Source organism: Salmo salar, chromosome 16 (assembly GCF_965601325.2).
Source record: "Salmo salar chromosome 16, fSalSal1, whole genome shotgun sequence".
In the NCBI taxonomy this organism is placed as follows: Eukaryota; Metazoa; Chordata; class Actinopteri; order Salmoniformes; family Salmonidae; genus Salmo; species Salmo salar.
The window spans coordinates 20,020,049-20,039,775 of record NC_138306.1 but is presented as its reverse complement, the minus strand read 5'-3'; the positions used below and the strand labels follow the sequence as shown (position 1 = coordinate 20,039,775).

The 19,727-nt window shown below is 41.0% G+C and overlaps 1 protein-coding gene across 1 annotated transcript; it reads left to right on the top strand.

Annotated features, from left to right (window-relative positions):
- The first annotated feature begins 1,397 nt into the window (after positions 1 to 1,397).
- On the top strand, positions 1,398 to 16,844 carry LOC106573323 (muscarinic acetylcholine receptor M2). The gene is made up of 4 exons (XM_014148276.3): positions 1,398 to 1,546; positions 7,223 to 7,462; positions 7,752 to 8,732; positions 9,779 to 16,844. Exons 2-4 carry the CDS (start codon positions 7,289 to 7,291, stop codon positions 10,103 to 10,105), a joined length of 1,482 nt encoding a protein of 493 aa, XP_014003751.1. The 5' UTR covers positions 1,398 to 1,546; positions 7,223 to 7,288; the 3' UTR covers positions 10,106 to 16,844.
- Positions 16,845 to 19,727: the final 2,883 nt, after the last annotated feature.

Sequence of the window (19,727 nt, the reverse complement as noted above, 5' to 3'; positions counted from 1 at the left end):
TACAGTATGTACTATGCTACTATTAACCATGACTCGGGATAAGAATATCATGAGAATTATATGTGACCTCTTCCATTCTCAGCCTGAATCATATTTAAGTGCCTTGTATGAGCCTGTTAGATGACAGATCCACATCTCGTCTGTAATAGTTTGAGTGTGGAGGCTGTTATTCTCTCTAGAAATTCCATCAGGGTAAGGCCACACTCAGACTGGGGCAATGTACGTCTGAAGGTCAATACGGCAGAGTTATAAAGGTTAAAATCCTCCGGCTACAGAATAACTATGGAGTTGAGCAGAATCTCTTTCCCTCGTTGTGCTGAGAGGGAAAACCATTTATTTTACATGGATCCATTTTGTGGATCATTTTTCACTATTATGTCCTCATATAGTTTCCATAACAACTTTGCTCTAAATATTTTTGCAAAGCCCCTCATTTGATTACTGTGATGCATTAAGTGAGTTAGGCCTACTAACATGGAATACATGGTTAATACAGAAAACAGGACTGATGCAGGGACAGATTTCACCCACTGAGTGAATAGTACCATTATTGAATTGTATTTTGTACATGTTCAGCCATAACAATCAACTACAAGGCTTGCATTGTCACATAGAGTGTTCTTAACAAACCTAACTGTCATTGTTCAAGTTAAAAAGCGGGGCACTTTAATTAATGAATGAATGTTTAATTTAAAAAAAAGTCAGGGTTATTATGCGTATAGAAGCCGTGATATCATAGATCTACAAGGGACACGGAACGGAACTAACTTCATATATATATTTTTAAATAGGCAGCCGGTTATGAACAAATTCTTATTTACAATGACGGCCTAGGAACAGTGGGTTAACTGCCTTGTTCAGGGGAAGGACGACAGACTTTTACCTTGTCAGCTCGAAGATTCGATCTAGCAACCTTTCGGTTACTGACCCAACGCTCTAAACACTAGGCTACCCTACCTGCCGCGACATGCTTGCTGTGTTTGAATGCCTGTGAATAATTACTCCACAGTAAACACTCACATGCTTGGATTCTCAAGCACTGGCAGGCTTTCTGTTTGTCAGATTCTGCTTAAATTAAGTCATGGCTAATCCAGTGAAGCATGCAAAGTTGTTTACCTACGACCTTTTAATTGGCACCACGCGCGAGCACTGTCCATGGTTCTTAAACAAAATCTTGCACGCACCTCAAATAATGCGTTCTGTAATAGGCTTTACTTCCTCATTGCAAAGGAAAATAACTTACACTTGAATGTTTAGTGTTGACAATGTTTCCTCAACTTCATAAACTTGTCGAAATACAACTTAATTTTATGGTGCAGCGTCGTGATTCATTCACGACCTCCCCCCCCCCTCTCTCCCCCTCTCGCTCTCTCGCACATAAGACTACTGGTGAACACGCAAAGTCGCCCTTTGTCCTTCAGCCTGAGAAGTATGCGACATCTGCCATTACATTTCCCCAGGTTGTTGAAGCTATATTTTCTGGACGGTTACAGTGATATGGGCATAACAACTGGATCCATCCACCTCCTGACTCAACTGGTCGAAGGTAAGTCCGGGACAACCATTGTCACAGCGAGACTGTTCAAACTTTAACATAGCCTATCAAATATTATATTATTTACGCGAACTGCGTTTGGTTTGTAAGTGTGGAGTCCATGCTCGAATAAAAACGCACAGATCATTTAAAAAGTTGGGTGCATGTACAATTTTGGTTGGAGTTTTGTAGCTACGTTTCTTGAATGAAGTGAGACTGTTCTCAGAAATAAAGTTACTGTACAAACAATGTTTCTGTCGGAAAAATAAACGTTTTTAAATGGTTTTAACAACATGGCTGTTGTTGTGCTTGTGTAATAAAACTGTACTATTGGAGAAACATATTAGCATGTTGTTACATAATACTTTGGTAATTGCATTTTAATTGGATAGCAATGAGCTAATCGTTTTTGCAAGAGGAATAATAGTGACTGTTCCTTATATCACTTATGTAATAACTCTATTATTATGCAATTATAAAGCAATTTCCAAAGTCCTATGTAACAACAATGTTGATATTGTAATAAACCCAAAGTTACAACACATGTATAAGAACTAGATGTCAAGTGTTACTGTATTTCCTGATGTCTCACTCATGAAAATATATTTGTTAGTAATTTGGAAGCTGCAAAAGTGGTCTACTCTAATGTTGAGGTGATTCCATGTCCCTCATGTATTTAATTGTAGGCTATTGGCTATATTAAGATGTATATCTAAGGGCCCTCCAAACCATGTGCTTATGATCATATATTTAGACTAATTCAATGAACTGTTGTAGTTTTTGGTTCTTCATCAAGTATTTGGCAGCCATCAAAGAAATATATTTTAGTTTTTTAAATGTCACTTGCATATATTCAAATACCTTCAGTAATATTTGGTTTTCTGTGAGGTATTCAAAGTACTTTTAAATATTATTTGTTTTTCTGAGACCTGTATTTGAATATCAAAGAAAAAAGTTGCCTTTTAGTTGAAACTCTATATAAACTATATTACACTACCTCGAGTATTTGAAAAGTTGGTATTTTCAAATAAACTACAAAATACCTTTGCGGCCCAGGTCTGGAGTGTCTTATCATTGTGACTTCCACACGATATCCCTGAGGCGCGAGTCTTCATGTACTTCCCTTGAAAAATAGTTTGCCCTACAGCCAATTCTGTCGAATCAAAATAATTAGCAAAAACAATCAGATTTCGACAGAAATATGGCTGAGACGCAAAGAAAGTTCAAGGAGAGGGGGTAGAAAAATGATCAGATGAATATTGCCATTGATAAAATTCAAAACAAAACGAGACATTACCTTTTTCAAGGTCAGTTTCGCAAAAAGACGCATTCTTGCGTTCTAACTACCCGCTATTCAAAGCGCTCTGAACAAATTAAGGGAATCGTTCACAAACATTGGCACATTCTAAAATACGATGATAGTCTCGGTAATGTGTTTTCGGACCTTCCATTGGTCGTATTCTCGCAGAAATCTCAGAGACCAATTGGTACACTCTGATTTACCACCCCAAGATATTCCTGAACAACATCTATTTGCGCCCCTACTGGATGGAAATTACAAGTGTAATGGCTGTGCTCAATGCAATGGTACTTATAAATGTAGATCCTTCAAACACCCACAAACAGGGAAATCGATCCCAATCAAAGGTGTTATTACGTGCTCCACTAATGCAGTTATTTATCTTAGAACTTGTCCTTGTGGTAAAAATGATGTGGGTAAAACAAAGCGTAAATTAAAAGTACGTATCTCAGAGCATCGTAGCTCCATTAGGTGGTAAAACTTGACTTACCCAGTTGCGGCCCACTTTTTGGAAGAAAACCACTCGATTTCGTCTCTGCGTTATATTGGCATCGAACATGTCACCCTCCCTAGGAGAGGGGGTGACCTTGATCATTTATTGTTAAAACGAGAGGCTGCCTGGATCTTTAATGTAAAGACCCTTGCACCCTTCTGTCTCAACATAGACTTTGATCTTAAGCCATTCTTGTGATTATTGTGACTTTGCCATTGTAATTGTTTGTAAGCTTGTGTAGTCTAAAATGAATCTATGATCTTATGCTATCCATTCGTTTTTTTTGTATGCTGTTCTTTGTATGCTATTTTTATTTTTGAGAATTAACCAATGATATTAGGCCACACTTGGCCATGATTACAGACACCTGTGTGTCTTTTGACACTATATAAACGAGTCATCTCGCATTGTTTGTGATGATACCCTGATGATGACAGCTTGGCTGTCCAAATGTTGGATATACCATTTTTGCATCTGAGCTCCTAGAGTGTGTGGCTCTCCCTTATTTTCTAGATTTCTATTCCGCTAGCCAGCTGTCCTGTACCTTTAATTTCATGATTTAAAGTGAGGCCAGAACAATTATATTGTTTCTCACCAGGAATCTCCCATGCTGTAGTACTGTGTGTGTGTGTGTGTGTTAAACAGCTAAATTGGATTGCCGAAGGACTCCTCCCTGGGAATTGTACATGGTAGATCTTATTATGTTTCCTAATCTTCTATTAACTCTCATATTCCTCCCCAGGGTGCCCTGACTCAGATAGACCGACTCTGTCTTTCTGCCTGTGTGTGTGTACAGCGATCATCCCTTTCTCCTCTCCTCTGTCCCATAGTTTTCTCCTCTTTCTCCTCTCCTCCTCCCCTCTGTTCTCAGGGTGTGTTGTTTGGTAGAATCTGGTGTTGGCAGGTTGTTTCTGTCTCTCCTGCTTGGCTCTGTGATGCAGAGTGGCGTGTGTTTTTTCCACACTCTGTTACACTCCTACGTCAATGCAGAGCACACAGTGATGTAAAATTTCCCACCTCTCCCAGTGTAGCACAGACTTCCCAGAAATTGTTACAACAAGTGGTGGCAATTTTATTGGCCTTGTATACTGTCAGGTTGTTTATTTGCGATGGACTGTGCAGAGAGAAGAAAGGTGATCCAAGCCCTCAATAGAAAAACAGATTAACGTGCTTTGAGTGGACTGAACATGAGAGGGTCTAAGAGAGCAAGATCACACACAAACACGGACACACACGTTCCAGGACATGTTCCAAGTTGTGTTCCAGTGCCCCAGGTTCGTTCTCTGTAACATGGTGAGACAGAATGTAGCAGCAGCATGCCGTGCCCTTCTCAGTCCCAGTGAGGTGAGAATTCTTCCCTGAAAACCAACTCAGTCAGACAGCCAGTCATACTAGCACATTACCGGAACCAGCTGTTGGGGCAAGCAGCTGTTGAATCAGATTACGCTAGATAAGCTAGTGGGCCTGACAAGGAACTGCTTTGTTTTTTTCTCTCCAGATGCCATCCATAACAATTAGTAGGAGCTGTCCTGTTATCATCCTGTTATGTTTGAATCAGAGGGTCTGGGTGTGAGGGGCTACATGTGCATGTGGTATGAGGGAGGGAAGAGGAGCTCTGTCTGACCCATAGACATACATATGTACATTATTATTGCATACTGTTTAGACACATCGTTGGTCTGACCCCTATCCTCATTGTAGATTCATAAATAAATGTGTTTGCCACTCAGGCAGCTAATTGGACAGTTATGTAATGGCTGTTTGGTCTCCCTGAATTAATCCTTAATGCCTGAAGCAAAACACAATGACTCAGAGCAGGTCACTGATTGATTCATAATGTTGATGTAACATTTAATGTCAGGTCTGTATATGAGGTTCTCCATAGGGCCACCTATTACAGCATCTACTGTACGTGTGTACATGAGTGGGCGGGGGCTTCATGAATAATTCATGCACAAATATGTTTGTCAGAATACCGAGAATATGAAAGAATATGAAACGTGTTTGTCTTACTTTCACCTCAAACACAAACGTATCAAAAGAGCAGAGCAGGCTCTCTTCCTGATCTTTTGAGTGTTATGACCATTCTGTATTTCTATGGTTATGACCGTGTAAGTGCAGCACAGCACTGTTTCATAATTGAACAAAATGGGGTATCTGAGGGATAACAGATGGGGGTACTCATACTGTAATGATATTTGAGCTGATGTTAAAAGCAGGAAGGAAGCCTCTATCAGGTACAATCTTATCACACAGTCTAATGGAGTTGCTTATGGGGCTGCTTCACAGCATGCAATGATCCTTAAAGTCTCTCCTGAGTGTCTTTCCATTGATTTTCTGATCAGGTAATCACATCGCTGTCTGAGTAATGTTTGTGCTGTAGATACTTTTTGTTCTTACCATGGTTCCTTAACAGCTATTACAGTGGTGTTCTTCCATTTGCTAAATGTAGTTATGGTGTTGTTTGTTTTGTGTCATAGGGAATTGCTATACCTGTAAATCGAGCTATCTGCTTTGTTACTGTCAGACAGAAGAGGGTTGGGGTTGGTGCAGAGATGAGCTAGAGATGAGCTAAGACATCAGAGAGAGATTGGGGTCTCACAAAGTGTAGAAAGTATAAAAGACAGCAAGGAAGATGAACAACTGCACCAACATCACTCTCTCAAAGTGGACAGCATCCCTCCCTATTCCCACAGTCAGTTACACATCTTTAGCCTGATAGGATCTGTGCTGTCGTGACATGGAGACAGGCGCTTGCTGATAGACCTCTATCTATCTGTACATCTTCCCCTCACAGTTAACCCACAGTGGCAGAATGAATGTAGTCTCTTGCTGTGACAGTAGCTAGCTAGTGACCAGTGCAGATTCAAGATTACAGGGTTAGCCATGGTAGTAAAGCACCCCTGGAGCAAATTAGGGTTAAGTGCCTTGCTCAAGGGCATATCAATAGGTTTTCACCTTGTTGGCTCAGGTATTCAAACCAGCAACCTTTCAGTTACAGGCCCAATGCTCTAACCACTCGGCTACTTGCTTGTACTTCTACAAGCCTATAGAATTAGTGGAACAACTTGACATTATTAACTTGGCTCTTATTATCAGATTAGCTATCTGCTTAAATGTCAACATGTATGTTTCCAGGTAAACCACAAAATGTAAATGAGCTGTCTTAGAGGTTAGGGTGACCTAATAATGTGTTCTGACTCGACCTGTCAGATCACATCCTATCCCAGTGAGTACTTTCATCGAAAGGATTGCTGTCCCTCCTTATCCAAAGGCTTACAGGATAAGGAAACTAACATTTCACTTTGTAATTTAGGTAATTATTAGGTCAACTATTTACTTTTAATTTAGTCTTTAGTGTTCAGCAGTTAACATTCAGGTCAAATCTACTTTCTACAAACACAGCAGCAGGTGGATAAATATTAGGAGTCAGGTCATTGCTGCTCACCAATAATTCTTTGTAAATTGGATCTGAGAATTCTCTTCGTTCATACCTGTCCTAAAATATCCAGGGTGATACTGCATATTGATTTTGAGATATAGGACACTACTGTGTGGATTTTTAAACCCTGCAGCTACGGGAAAGGGCCTTTATTTGCTCACCTGCCATTTTCTTCACACCTGGGGAAAGGAACACACCTGCTCTCTCCTCTACCAGTCAGGAAGCTGGTGTCAGAAATCACAAAGGAACCAAGTACAAAATCATCAGGTAGTTGATTGTGAGGAGTACAGAGAAAATGCTTACACACACACACTAAAAGAGATGCACTCATGCTTAGAATTAATACACTATGGGCTGGTTTCCTGGACACAGATTAAGCCTTATCCTGGACTAAAAAGAAGGCTTAATGGAGAATCTCTTATCAAAAGGGTATGTTATCTTTGTCATTACCAGGTGTATCTTATAGTTCTGAGATTGGCCCCAAAGCATACTTGAAAAGGATAACCAAGACCAGACAAGATGGAGATGCTCGACATCACCAACTACTCCAACCTCAGCTCAGACAATGGAAGCAGCAGTCTCTTCTCTGGGAGTCCCTATAAGACGGTAGAGATTGTCCTCATCATCCTGGTGGCCGGGTCACTCAGCCTCGTCACCATCATTGGCAACATCCTGGTTATGCTCTCCATAAAGGTTTGGATTAAAGATTCATCACTTAATTTTTTTAATTAATCATATTCTTAGGATACAGTTGAAGAGGTCACATATTGGATAGCCAATATTCAGTGCACCTAAAATACTGGAGACCTGTTATTCTTTAGTGCTGTGATTGAAAGATATTGGCACAATGCATTGCACATTGTTAGGGTCAGGAGTTACTCATGACCATGTGACCTTGGCCAGACCACATGGTCAGGAAAAACTCCTGGTCCTACACATATCATTGTCTTTTCTAATATTCTCCTGTATGCTCTCCATGAAGGTCAACAGGAACCTCCAGACTGTCAACAACTATTTCCTGTTCAGCCTAGCCTGTGCTGACCTCATTATTGGCCTGTGCTCCATGAACCTCTACACTGTCTACATTGTGATTGGACACTGGCCCTTAGGCCCGGTCGTGTGCGACCTGTGGTTGTCCATTGATTACGTGGTCAGCAACGCCTCAGTTATGAACCTCCTCATCATTAGCTTTGACCGCTACTTCTGCATCACCAAGCCTCTCAGCTATCCGGTGCGCCGCAGCACCATGATGGCGGGGATGATGATTGCGGCGGCCTGGGTGCTGTCATTCGTAATATGGGCTCCTGCCATCTTGTTCTGGCAGTTCATCGTGGGTGGGCGGACGGTGCCGTCTGGCGAGTGCTACATCCAGTTCTTCTCCAACGCAACGGTGACGTTTGGCACGGCCATCGCGGCCTTCTACCTGCCTGTGGCCATCATGATCAGTCTCTACTGGCGCATATCCAAGGCCAGCCGCAGCCGGGTACGGAGGAACAGCAGGAAACCTTCAGGGAATAGCCTGGGAGAAGGCCCATCGCAGAGCCAGGAGGATGGGTGCAGGGCCCAGCCCAATGACTGCACTGTGACTGGGGAGGAGGAAGAGGAGGAGGAGGGTGGGGATGGAGAGAAGTTCGGGGAGGGGGTCCAGCAGCAGAATGGCAGGGAGCCCTGCAGAGGGGAAGGGCCAGACAGAGATAGCTCTACCACAACAGTCAGCAACCTTGCCTCATCATCCAATCAAAAGGAAGAGCCTGGCCTATCACAGAAGGGGTCAAACGGTGAGGCCAAATCCAGCCAGACGTGGTGTTGCTCTCAGAACCAGGCCACAGGCTGCGGGCCCAAACTCTCCTGTATCAGAAGCAACCCCCGGCCTGAGGGAGAGACATACACAGCCACGCACAGCAACACAGATTCCACCCCTGCCACAGAGAAACACAGCCTGGTGACACGGACGCTGTTAAAGGTGTTGATATATAAATAATGCACAGCAGAATAGACAGCAACTTCCCTTAAATAATAATATGAAGTATGTGTAAAGTGAAAAGATACATACACTGAGTATACAAAACATTAAGAACAACTGCTATGATCCCTTATTGATGTCACTTGTTAAATCCACTTCAATCAGTGTAGATGAAGGGAGGAGACAGGTTAAAGAATGATTTTTAAGCCTTGAGACAATTGAGACCTGGATTGTGTATGTGACCCATTCAGAGGGTGAATTGGCAAGACAAAAAGTGTACAGTAAGTGTCTTTGAATGTGGTATGCTAGCAGGTGCCAGGCACACCGGTTTGTGTCAAGAACAGCAACGCTGCTCGGTTTTTCACGCTCATTGGTATTAGAAATCTGACAGCACTATGGTGTTATAAAAGCATCTGCTAAATGAGCTAAATTTACAAAACATTAAGAACACCTGCTGTTTCCATGACATAGACTGACCAGGTGAATCCAGGTGAATGCTATGATCCCTTATTGATGTCACTTGTTAAATCCACTTCGATTAGTGTAGATGAAGGTGAGGAGACAGGTTAAAGAAGGATTTTTAAGCCTTGAGACAATTGAGACATGGATTGTGTATGTGTGCCATTCAGAAGGTGAATGGGCAAGACAAAAGATTGAAGTGCATTTGAACGGGTTATGGTAGTAGGTGACAGGTGCAACCGGTTTGTGTCAAGAACTACAACGCTGCTGGGTTTTTCACGCTCAACAGTTTCCCTTGTGTATCAATTATGGTCCACCACCCAAAGGACATCCAGCCAACTTGATACAACTGTGGGAAGCATTAGAGTCAACATGGGCCAGCATCCCTGTGGAACCCTTTCGATACCTTGTAGTCCTCAACCTAACTCAATATTAGGTATGTGTTCCTAATGTTTTGTATACTAAGTGTATACTTATAACCAAAATCAAAAAGCACAAGATATTTTATGTGTGGTAGGAGAGAATGTAGAATCATGAAAAAAATGCATGCGTATTGATACAAAAATCTATCACTTTGCTGTCTCCAGGTGACAAAGAGGAACTCCAAGCAGAGCCCCAAGAGGAAGACGAAGAAGAAGGGCCCTCCATCCCGGGAGAAGAAGGTGACGCGCACCATCATGGCCATTCTGGTGGCGTTCGTGGCCACGTGGGCGCCTTACAATGTGATGGTGCTCATCAACACCTTCTGCTCCAGCTGCATCCCCAACTCGCTGTGGACCATTGGCTACTGGCTGTGCTACATCAACAGCACCGTCAACCCAGCCTGCTACGCCCTGTGCAACACCACCTTCAAGAACACCTTCAGACAGCTGCTGCTCTGCCAGTACAGGAACATACGCACGATGAGGTCATGAGGACCAGGGGGTCAGGGGTCATGGCTGCTGTCTTCATTCACTCAGATACTCACAGGACTGGATAGGTGAAAGTAGGTGATGCTATTGTTTAGACCTACCCTGTTTTGATCTGTGCAGAGGCTGAACCAGAGCAGAAGGGAGACAACTTCTTAGAATGAAATTCAGCTCAGATGTGTATCTATCTATGATGGTTTTATGTGAGTAGGTTCCAAATTAGACTACTATTCTCATGAAACGTTTGGTTTCAACATGGTGGCTAAACTCAGTTTAATAACCACTTTCTATGTTATGGGTATGTGACATGTCTACTCTATGGTATGAATTTGGATATTTCAGGTATGTCTGGGTGATTCTGTCTGACATCTTGTGATTGCTTGTTGTCCTGTGCTTGTATGCTGTTTGCAATTTTTTTTTTTTACCTTTATTTAACTAGGCAAGTTAGTTAAGAACTAATTCTTATTTTCAATGACAGCCTAGGAACAGTGGGTTAACTGCCTTGTTCAGGGGCAGAACAACAGATGTGTACCTTGTCAGCTCAGGGATTTGATCTTGTAACCTTTCAGTTACTAGTCCAATGCTCTAACCACTTGGCTACGCTGCCGCCCCTGTGATAGGCTAAACAGGTACAGTGGCAGAGGTTTGCTCAGAGCTGTTTCTGCACTGTTCAGACACTTAAGGTTTGTTTGTTGATATACTATGACACATGGTTATAGATGTTCCCCTGTGTACAGTTGAAGTCGGAAGTTTATATACACCTTTGCCAAATACGTTTAAACTCAGTTTTTCACAATTTCTGACATTTAAACCTAGTAAAAATTCCCTGTCTTAGGTCAGTTAGGATCACCACTTAATTTTAAGAATTAAATGCCAGAATAATACTAGAGAGAATGATTTATTTCAGCTTTTATTTCTTTCAACACATTCCCAGTGGCTCAGAAGTTTACATAAACTCAATTAGTATTTGGTAGCATTGCCTTTAAATTGTTTAACTTGGATCAAACTTTTCAGGTAGCCTTCCACAATAAGTTGGGTGAATTTTGGCCCATTCCTCCAGACAGAGCTGGTGTAACTGAGTCAGGTTCTAGGCCTCCTTGCACGCACACACTTTTTCAGTTCTGCCCACAAATTTTCTATAGGATTGAGGTCAGGGCTTTGTGATGGCCACTCCAATACCTTGACTTTGTTATCCTTAAGCCATTTTGCCACAACTTTGGAATGAGTTGGGGTCATTGTCCATTTGGAAGACCCATTTGCGACCAAGCTTTAACTTCCTGACTGATGTCTTTGCGATGTTGCTTCAATATATCCACATAATTTTGCCTCCTCATGATGCCATCTATTTTGTGAAGTGCACCAGTCCCTCCTGTAGCAAAGCACCCCCACAACATGATGCTGCCACCCCCGTGCTTCACGGTTGGGATGCTGTTCTTCGGCTTGCAAGCCTCCCCCTTTTTCCTCCAAACATGACGATGGTGATCATGGCCAAACAGTTCTATTTTTGTTTCATCAGACCAGAGGACATTTCTCCAAAAAGTACGATCTTTGTCCCCATGTGCAGTTGCAAACCGTAGTCTGGCTTTTTAATGGCAGTTTTGGAGCAGTGGCTTCTTCCTTGCTGAGCGGCCTTTCAGGTTATGTCTATACAGGACTCGTTTTACTGTGGAAATAGATACTTTTGTACCTGTTTCCTCCAGAATATTCACAAGGTCCTTTGCTGTTGTTCTGGGATTGATTTGCACTTTTCGCACCAAAGTACGTTCATCTCTAGCAGACAGAACACGTCTCCTTCCTAAGCGGTATGACGGCTACGTGGTCCCATGGTGTTTATACTTGCGTACTATTGTTTGTACAGATGAACGTGGTACCTTTAGGCATTTGGAAATTGCTCCCAAGGATGAACCAGACTTGTGGAGGTCTACAATTCGTCTACAACCAGACCTTGTGGAGGTCTTGGCTGATTTCTTTTGATTTTCCCATGATGTCAAGCAAAGAGGCACTGAGTTTGAAGGTAGGCCTTGAAATACATCCACAGGTACACCTTGAATTGACTCAATTATGTCAATTAGCCTATCAGAAGCTTCTAAAGCCATTACATTTTCTGGAATTTTCCAAGCTGTTTGAAGGCACAGTCAACTTAGTGCATGTTCTGTTCTACTTAGTGTATGTTCTGTAACTTCTGACCCACTGGAATTGTGATACAGTGAATAAGTGAAATAATATGTCTATAAACAACTGGAAAACATTACTTGTGTCACGCACAAAGTAGATGTCCTAACCGACTTGCCAAAACTATAGTTTGTTAACAAGACATTTGTGGAGTGGTTGAAAAACGAGTTTTAATGACTCCAACCTAAGTGTATGTAAACTTCCGACTCCAATTGTAAGTATAAATTAGGTTTAGATTGTTCAAATAAGATGTGTAAGTATTCTGAGAAAGAACATAAAAACACCAGTACTGTTGATATATATCTAGAAGAAGACGAGGGAAAAGAGAGAAAGAAGACTGAGAATTTCCTGCACTGCCAAAACCAACAGTTTCAGAGAAACGTACGACTGTATGAATACACCAGTAAATATACAGTACCAGTCAAAAGTTTGGACACACCTACTCATTCAGGATTTTATTTTGTACTATTTTCTACACTGTAGAATAATAGTGAAGACATAACAACTATGAAATAACACATGGAATCATGTAGTAACCAAAAAAGTGTTCAACATTTTATATTTGAGATTCTTTAAAGTAGCCACCCTTTGCCTTGATGACTAGCTTCACCTGGAATGCTTTTCCAACCGTCTTGAAGGAGCACTTGTTGGCTGCTTTTCATTCACTCTGCGGTCCAACTCATCCCAAACCATCTCAATTGGTTTGAGGTCGGGTGATTGTGGAGGCCAGGTCATTTGATGCAACACTCCATCACTCTCCTTCTTGGTCAAATAGCCATTACACAGCCTGGAGGTGTGTTTTGGGTCATTTTCCTGTTGAAAAACAAATTATAGTCCCACTAAGCGCAAACCAAATGGGATGGTGTATCGCTGCAGAATGCTGTGGTAGCCATGCTGGTTAAGTGTGCCTTGAAATTCTAAATAAATCCCTGACAGTGTCACCAGCAAAGCTCCCCCACACCATCACACATCTTCCTCCATGCTTCATGGAGGGAACCACACACGTGGAGATCATCCGTTCACCTACTCTGCGTCTCACAAAGACACGGCGGTTGGAACCAAAAATCTCAAATTTGGACTCATCAGACCAAAATACATATTTCCACCGGTCTAATGTCCATTGCTTGTGTTTCTTGGCCCAAGAAAGTCTCTTCTTATTATTGGTGTCCTTAAGTAGTGGTTTCCTTGCAGCATTTCGACCATGAAGGCCTGATTGACGCAGTCTCCTCTGAACAGTTTATGTTGAGATGTGTCTGTTACTTGAACTCTGTGAAGCATTTATTTGAGCTGCAATTTCTGAGGTGCATTCTAATGAATTTATCCTCTGCAGCAGAGGTAACTCTGGGTCTTCCTTTCCTGTGGCGGTCCTCATAAGAGCCAGTTACATCATAGGGCTTGATGGTTTTTGTGCCTGCACTTGAAGTAACTTTCAGTTCTTGAAATTTTCTGGATTGACTGACCTTCATGTCTTAAAGTAATGATGGACTGTCATTTCTCTTTGCCATAATATGGACTTGGTCTTTTACCAAATAGGGCTATCTTCTGTATACCCACTCTACTTTGTCACAACACTGATTGGCTCAAACATATTAGGAAGGAAAGAAATTCCACAAATTAACTTTTAACAAGGCACACCTGTTAATTGAAATGCATCCCAGGCCTTTTGAACCTGATTGAGAGAATACCAAGAGTGTGCAAAGCTGTCATCAAGGCAAAGGGTGGCTACTTTGAAGAATCTCTAATATAAAATATATTTTGATTTGTTTAACACTTTTCTGGTTACCACATGATTCCATATGTGTTATTTCATAGTTTTTATTTCTTCATTATTATTCTACAATGTAGAAAATAGGAAAAATAAAGAAAAACCTTGGAATGAGTAGGTGTGTCCAAACTTATGACTGGTTCTGTACATATACACTGTATATACAAAAGTACATCGACAACCCTTCAAATTAGTGGATTCGGCTATTTCAGCCACACCCATTGCTGACAGGTGTACAAAATCGAGGACACAGCCATGCAATCTCCAAAGACAAACATTGGCAGTAGAATGGCCTTACTGAAGAGCTCAGTGACTTTCAACGTAGCACCGTCATAGGATGCCACCTTTCCAACAAGTCAGTTTGTCAAACTTCTGCCCAGCTAGAGCTGCCCCGGTCAACTGTAAGTGCTGTTATTGTGAAGTGGAATTGTCTTTGAGCAACAATGGCTCAGATGCGAAGTGGTAGGCCACTCAAGCTCACACAACGGGACCGCCGAGTGCTGAAGCGCATCAAAATAATCTGTCCTTGGTTGCAAAACTCACTACCAAGTACCAAACTGCCTCTGGAAGCAACGTCAGCACAAAAACTGTTAGTCGGGAGCTTCATGAAATGGGTTTCCATGGCCCAGCAGCCACACACAAGCCTAAGATCACCATGGGCAATGCCAAGTGTCAGCTGGAGTGATGAATCACGCTTCACCATCTGGCAGTCTGACGGACAAATTTTGGTTTGGCGGATGCCAAGAGAACGCTACCTCCCCGAATGTATAGTGCCGATTGTAAAGTTTGGTGGAGGAGGAATAGTGGTCTGGGGCTGTTTTTCATGGTTCGGGCTAGGCCCCTTAGTTCCAGTGAATGGAAATCTTAATGCTACAGCATACAATGATATTCTAGATGATTCTGTGTTTCCAACTTTTTGGGGAAGGCCCTCTTCCTGTTTCAGCTTGACAACACCCTGTGCACAAAGCGAGGTCCATATAGAAATGGTTTGTCGAGATCAGTGTGGACCTCACTAATGCTCTTGTGGCTGGATGGAACCAAGTCTCGGCACGAATAATCCAACGTCTAGTGGAAGTCTTCCCAGAGTACTGGAGGCTGTTATAGCAGCAACTACATATTAATGCCCATGATTTTTCAATGAAATGCTCGAAGAGCAGATGTCCACATACTTTTGGTCATGTTGTGTATCTGTAAGTGAGTGAGTGAGTCTGCGCACACCGTGCGTCTGCACATGTATAGTGTCTTCAGAAGTATTCACAGCCCTTTACTTTTTCCACCTTTTGTTGTGTTACAGCCTGAATTTAAAATGTATTAAATTGAGAGTTTGTTCCACTGGCCTACACACAATATCCCATAATGTCAAAGTGGAATTTGTTTTTAGAAATGTTTACAAATTAATGAAAATGAATTTAGTCAGTAAGTATTCGACCAATTTCTTATGGCAAGCCTAAATAAAAATGTGCTTAACAAGTCACATAAAAGGTTGCATGGACTCACTCTGTGTGCAATAATAGTATTTAACATGATTTTGTTTTATGACTACCTCATCTCTGTACCCCACACAAGTGAATTTCACAAACAGAGGTATTAATTACACTTTGAATGGTGTATCAATACACCCAGTCACTACAAAGATACAGGAGTCCTTCCAAACTCAGTTGCCGGAGAGGAAGGAAACCGATCAGGGATTTCACCATGAGGCCAATGGTGACTTTAAAACAGTTACAGAGTTTAATGGCTGTGATAGGACAGAATGAAAATAAGAAAGCCTGTACAGAATACAAATATTCCAAAACATGCATCCTGTTTGAAATAAGTTACTAAAGTAAAACTGCAAAAAAAATGAACTTTTTGTCCTGAATACAAAGCGTTATGTTTTGTGCAAATCCAACACACCATGTCACTGAGTACCACTCTTCATATTTTAAAGCATGGTTTTGGCTGCAACTTGTTATTGGTATTTTTGTCATCAGCAAGGACTAGGTAGTTTTTTGGGGGGATAAAAAGAAACGAAATAGAGCTAAGCACAGTCTGTTTTCCAACAGACACTGGGAGACAAATTCAACTTTCAGCAGGACAATAACTTAAAACACAAGGCCAAATATACACTGTAGTTGCTTACTAAGACTACATTGAATGTTCCTAAGTGGCCTAGTTACAGTTTCGACTTAAATCGGCTTGAAGATCAACGGCAAGACTTGAAAATGTCTGTCTAGCAATGATTAACAACCAACTTGACAGAGCTTGAAGAATTTTTTAAAGAATAATGTGCAAATATTGTGCAATGCAGGTTTGCAAAGCTCTTAGACATTTACCCAGAAAGACTCATAGCTGTAATCGCTGCCAAAGGTGATTCTAACATGTATTGACTCAGGGGTGTGATTACTTATGTAAATGAGATATTTCTGTATTTATAAATGTGCAAACATTTATAAAAACATGTTTTCACTTTGTCATTATGAAGTATTGTGTGTAGATAGGTGAGAAAAATATATATATTTAGGTTGTAACTCAACAAAATGTGGAATACTGTAAGTCAAGGGGTATGAATACCTTCTGAAGACTGTATCTTTCTGTGCTTATGGGGGGGAGAGGAGTATACTGTATATACCAATAAAGAAACATAATAAACCACATCTGTTATCCAACCCTGTAACTGTACAACGTGAGCTATTGTGATATAACTACCTTTGCTCCCCAGTACCGCTCCTCTAACCTCCCCTCCTCATGTCCTGCTTAATCATACTCCATACATTTAACCACAACAGGTATTTTGAATTGGGAATAAATTTAAAATAATATGTTAAACTGAATGTCCTTTCTTTATCACAGAGAATGGTTTAGAGCACTATTCAACATGGTAACACATCAACCAACAATTCTTACCACCGTGAAACTGGATCTTACGGGGAAATGACACAGGGATGTAGTTCGTGGGGTGGTTCTTTGTCTGTGTTCATATTTTCCATTTCCACCAGAAGACAGCTCTTGAGAGAGGAATAAGTGTATTTATCACCTAGACTAGGCAAAGCAGTCATCAGACACAGGTCGTAATGTTATATTTCCCCTGTCTTCAGTAGTGCTTTAAATCACAGCATGAAAAACACAACATCAACAATGGTAGTTAAGGCCCATTCACTTAGCCATATTTAGTCCTGTGTTTTTAGACACCAAGAGTGTTTCATAATGAATGGACTGTCGTACTGTATGTGGGACATCATGTGTAACACAGCCCTCCAAACACACACAAACACATCCACACACACTATGTGTTTGGTGTTTTCATTAATGTACTGGTACTGTGGCTGCCAGGATAAGTAATGAGTTGTAGGAGCTACAGTGGTGTATGTCTAACTATGTCTTAACTCCTAACTCAAAGCTCCCATTACATGGATTGCTGAGGTGTGAGCGCCCTCTAGAGGTGAAATTGATAGGACACAGCAACATAGTTGCACATGGATTCCGTTTTGCACCAGACACGGTAGTGTGTGTGTGCATTGTGGTTGGTATGGCAGGGGATATGCTGATTTTCTACCAAAAACAAACCTGACTTTAATGTCATATGCAAGCTAGAAGAGAATATCAGTGTCATGTTGTGAATGTAGCCAGTACCAACATAGCCTATTTTGTCCATAACCATTATTATTAGGTTTACGGACTGGTGGTTGACATAACGGCTTGACACAAAGTTTGACACAACTTTAAAAGCTGGCTGGACTGACAGGATGCACAGAGGGTTGTTCTGATATCACCTTGCATGCCTTTGCAGGCACAGACTCTTACCTGTGTCGGTATGTTGCTCAAATGAATACCAAGAGAGTGAGAGAAAAGAAAACCCCCCCAAAAATTCAGCATCAAACAAGAATTTGATGCCAAGCCGTTCAACTTCAGAATAAATCCTGTTTGAGATGAGTAGGCCTATAAAGCAAATCGAACCTAAGCCTACAGCCATTCATCAAGCTGGGGACCCCAATGAAAATAGATCCACAGGTGAACTCTGTAGAATAATGATGGTGGCCAACGTAAGCCCTTTGGAATTCGGGCACAGTTTATTTATTCCCAGGCTCAACCGGTCCTTTCCACAGGCCAATCCTGGCTCCCATTAGCACCATCCAAATCAGGATCGAATCTGTGCTCTGGGCCCAGTTTTTCAAAACTTTTCATCTGGATCAGAATGATCCGGATTCTGTAAACCTCGTTTTTGCAATCCAGGATCAGATCGATCTCTCTGTTTTAAAGACGTTAGAAAGGATCATTCTGACCCAGATACCACAACATCAAGATCACAGAATCTGGATTTTCAGGGCTTTGAACATGCCTACACCTTGCTATCTACTAGACAGGTTATGGTACTACTTCTACACTATGATAAGGAAACAGATAAGAGTAAACTACATGAATAAAGGTAAAAATAATATGTAAGTACAAACCTTTATTTGACACTTCTCAATATAGCAACTGATCACATACCTATATTGCGGTCAATTTAACATAATGAACCTTTGCTTTCAAGTACCTTACAACCAAGACATTTCAATGTAACTAAGGTGACAAGGTTTATACATTTTTTATACATTCTTTCTTTCACCTTTCTAAATCCACCCTTCCAGTAGGACCAAGATAATCCTGATTTTCGGCATGAAAACTATCCTAATCACCTTTGAAAAATCCAATAAAGACATTTGATCCTGACTAAAGGGCAGATTGGATTACCAGATCCAAATCCCTATACGGAGGATCAGAATCAAATTTTTCAGTCTTGAAAAACACAACTATAACATTTAATCCAGCAAATTTGAGGAACTTTTAAACATGCTACCTGAAGAAAATCAGTGTGACTGTTAATGTAGGCCTACTTAATTTGTGCTCAACTGGAATGTTTATTGGAATATGCAAGTCAAGTTCCCAAAATACTGTATCTGGTTTCCAAGCTTGCACATTTTGGTTCCTTGGAAGTTGTGGAAAGTACGTTTTTGGTTTCTGATTGATTCTGGGAATGAAGCCAATGGTAAACCTGAACTTTTTGTAAACATTCTGAGAATGGAAGTGAACATTTTTAGTTTGTATGGAGGTTCTGAGAACGTTTTATTATGGTTCCCTGAAGGTTTTCCTGGGAGATTTTATTAACATTCTGAGAATGGAAATGATAGGTTACTTGAAAGTAATTCTCTAATGTTGTGAACATTTTTAATTAGATTTAAAGGTTATTTGGAAGTTTTTTAATAACTTCTTTAAAACTTTCACAGAATGTTTCAATAAGACTTTTCGTAACACTGCTAGCTTAGTTTTGGTTAACTGTTTTGAACTCCAAGCACAGATAGCACACATAGAAATGTATTTCCTTCTTCATTAATCATTGCAAACATTTTTTATTTTTATTTTGTCATGGCGTCTGTGAGATTCTAATCTATGACCTTCTGTTCTCTATCCATGGAAATAGTTCACTGGCCCCAGGATGTTTTTTTAACTGATACAAAGCAGTTTTTTTTTTGTCTATTAAATGCTTGATGTTTGGTTTATTCAGGTAGGCACGGATAGAGGGAGAACATTTACTGCCTTTTAAAAAAACATAGCTGATAAGGCTGACTTGGTTAAATAATGTGGTTTCTGCTGACAATTGAGATGTACAAACTATGGCATAAGGGGACGATGAGTGGAGAGTTAAAATGAGAGTCGCTACATGCAAAATTG

What these genes read in the sequence shown, in the direction of transcription:
- LOC106573323 (XM_014148276.3), top strand. Translation starts at nt 7,289, where the DNA reads ATGGAGATGCTCGACATCACCAACTACTCCAACCTCAGCTCAGACAAT. An exon ending in TGGTTATGCTCTCCATAAAG is followed by an intron (nt 7,463 to 7,751) that starts GTTTGGATTAAA and finishes CTCTCCATGAAG; the next exon opens with GTCAACAGGAACCTCCAGAC. An exon ending in TGACACGGACGCTGTTAAAG is followed by an intron (nt 8,733 to 9,778) that starts GTGTTGATATAT and finishes TGCTGTCTCCAG; the next exon opens with GTGACAAAGAGGAACTCCAA.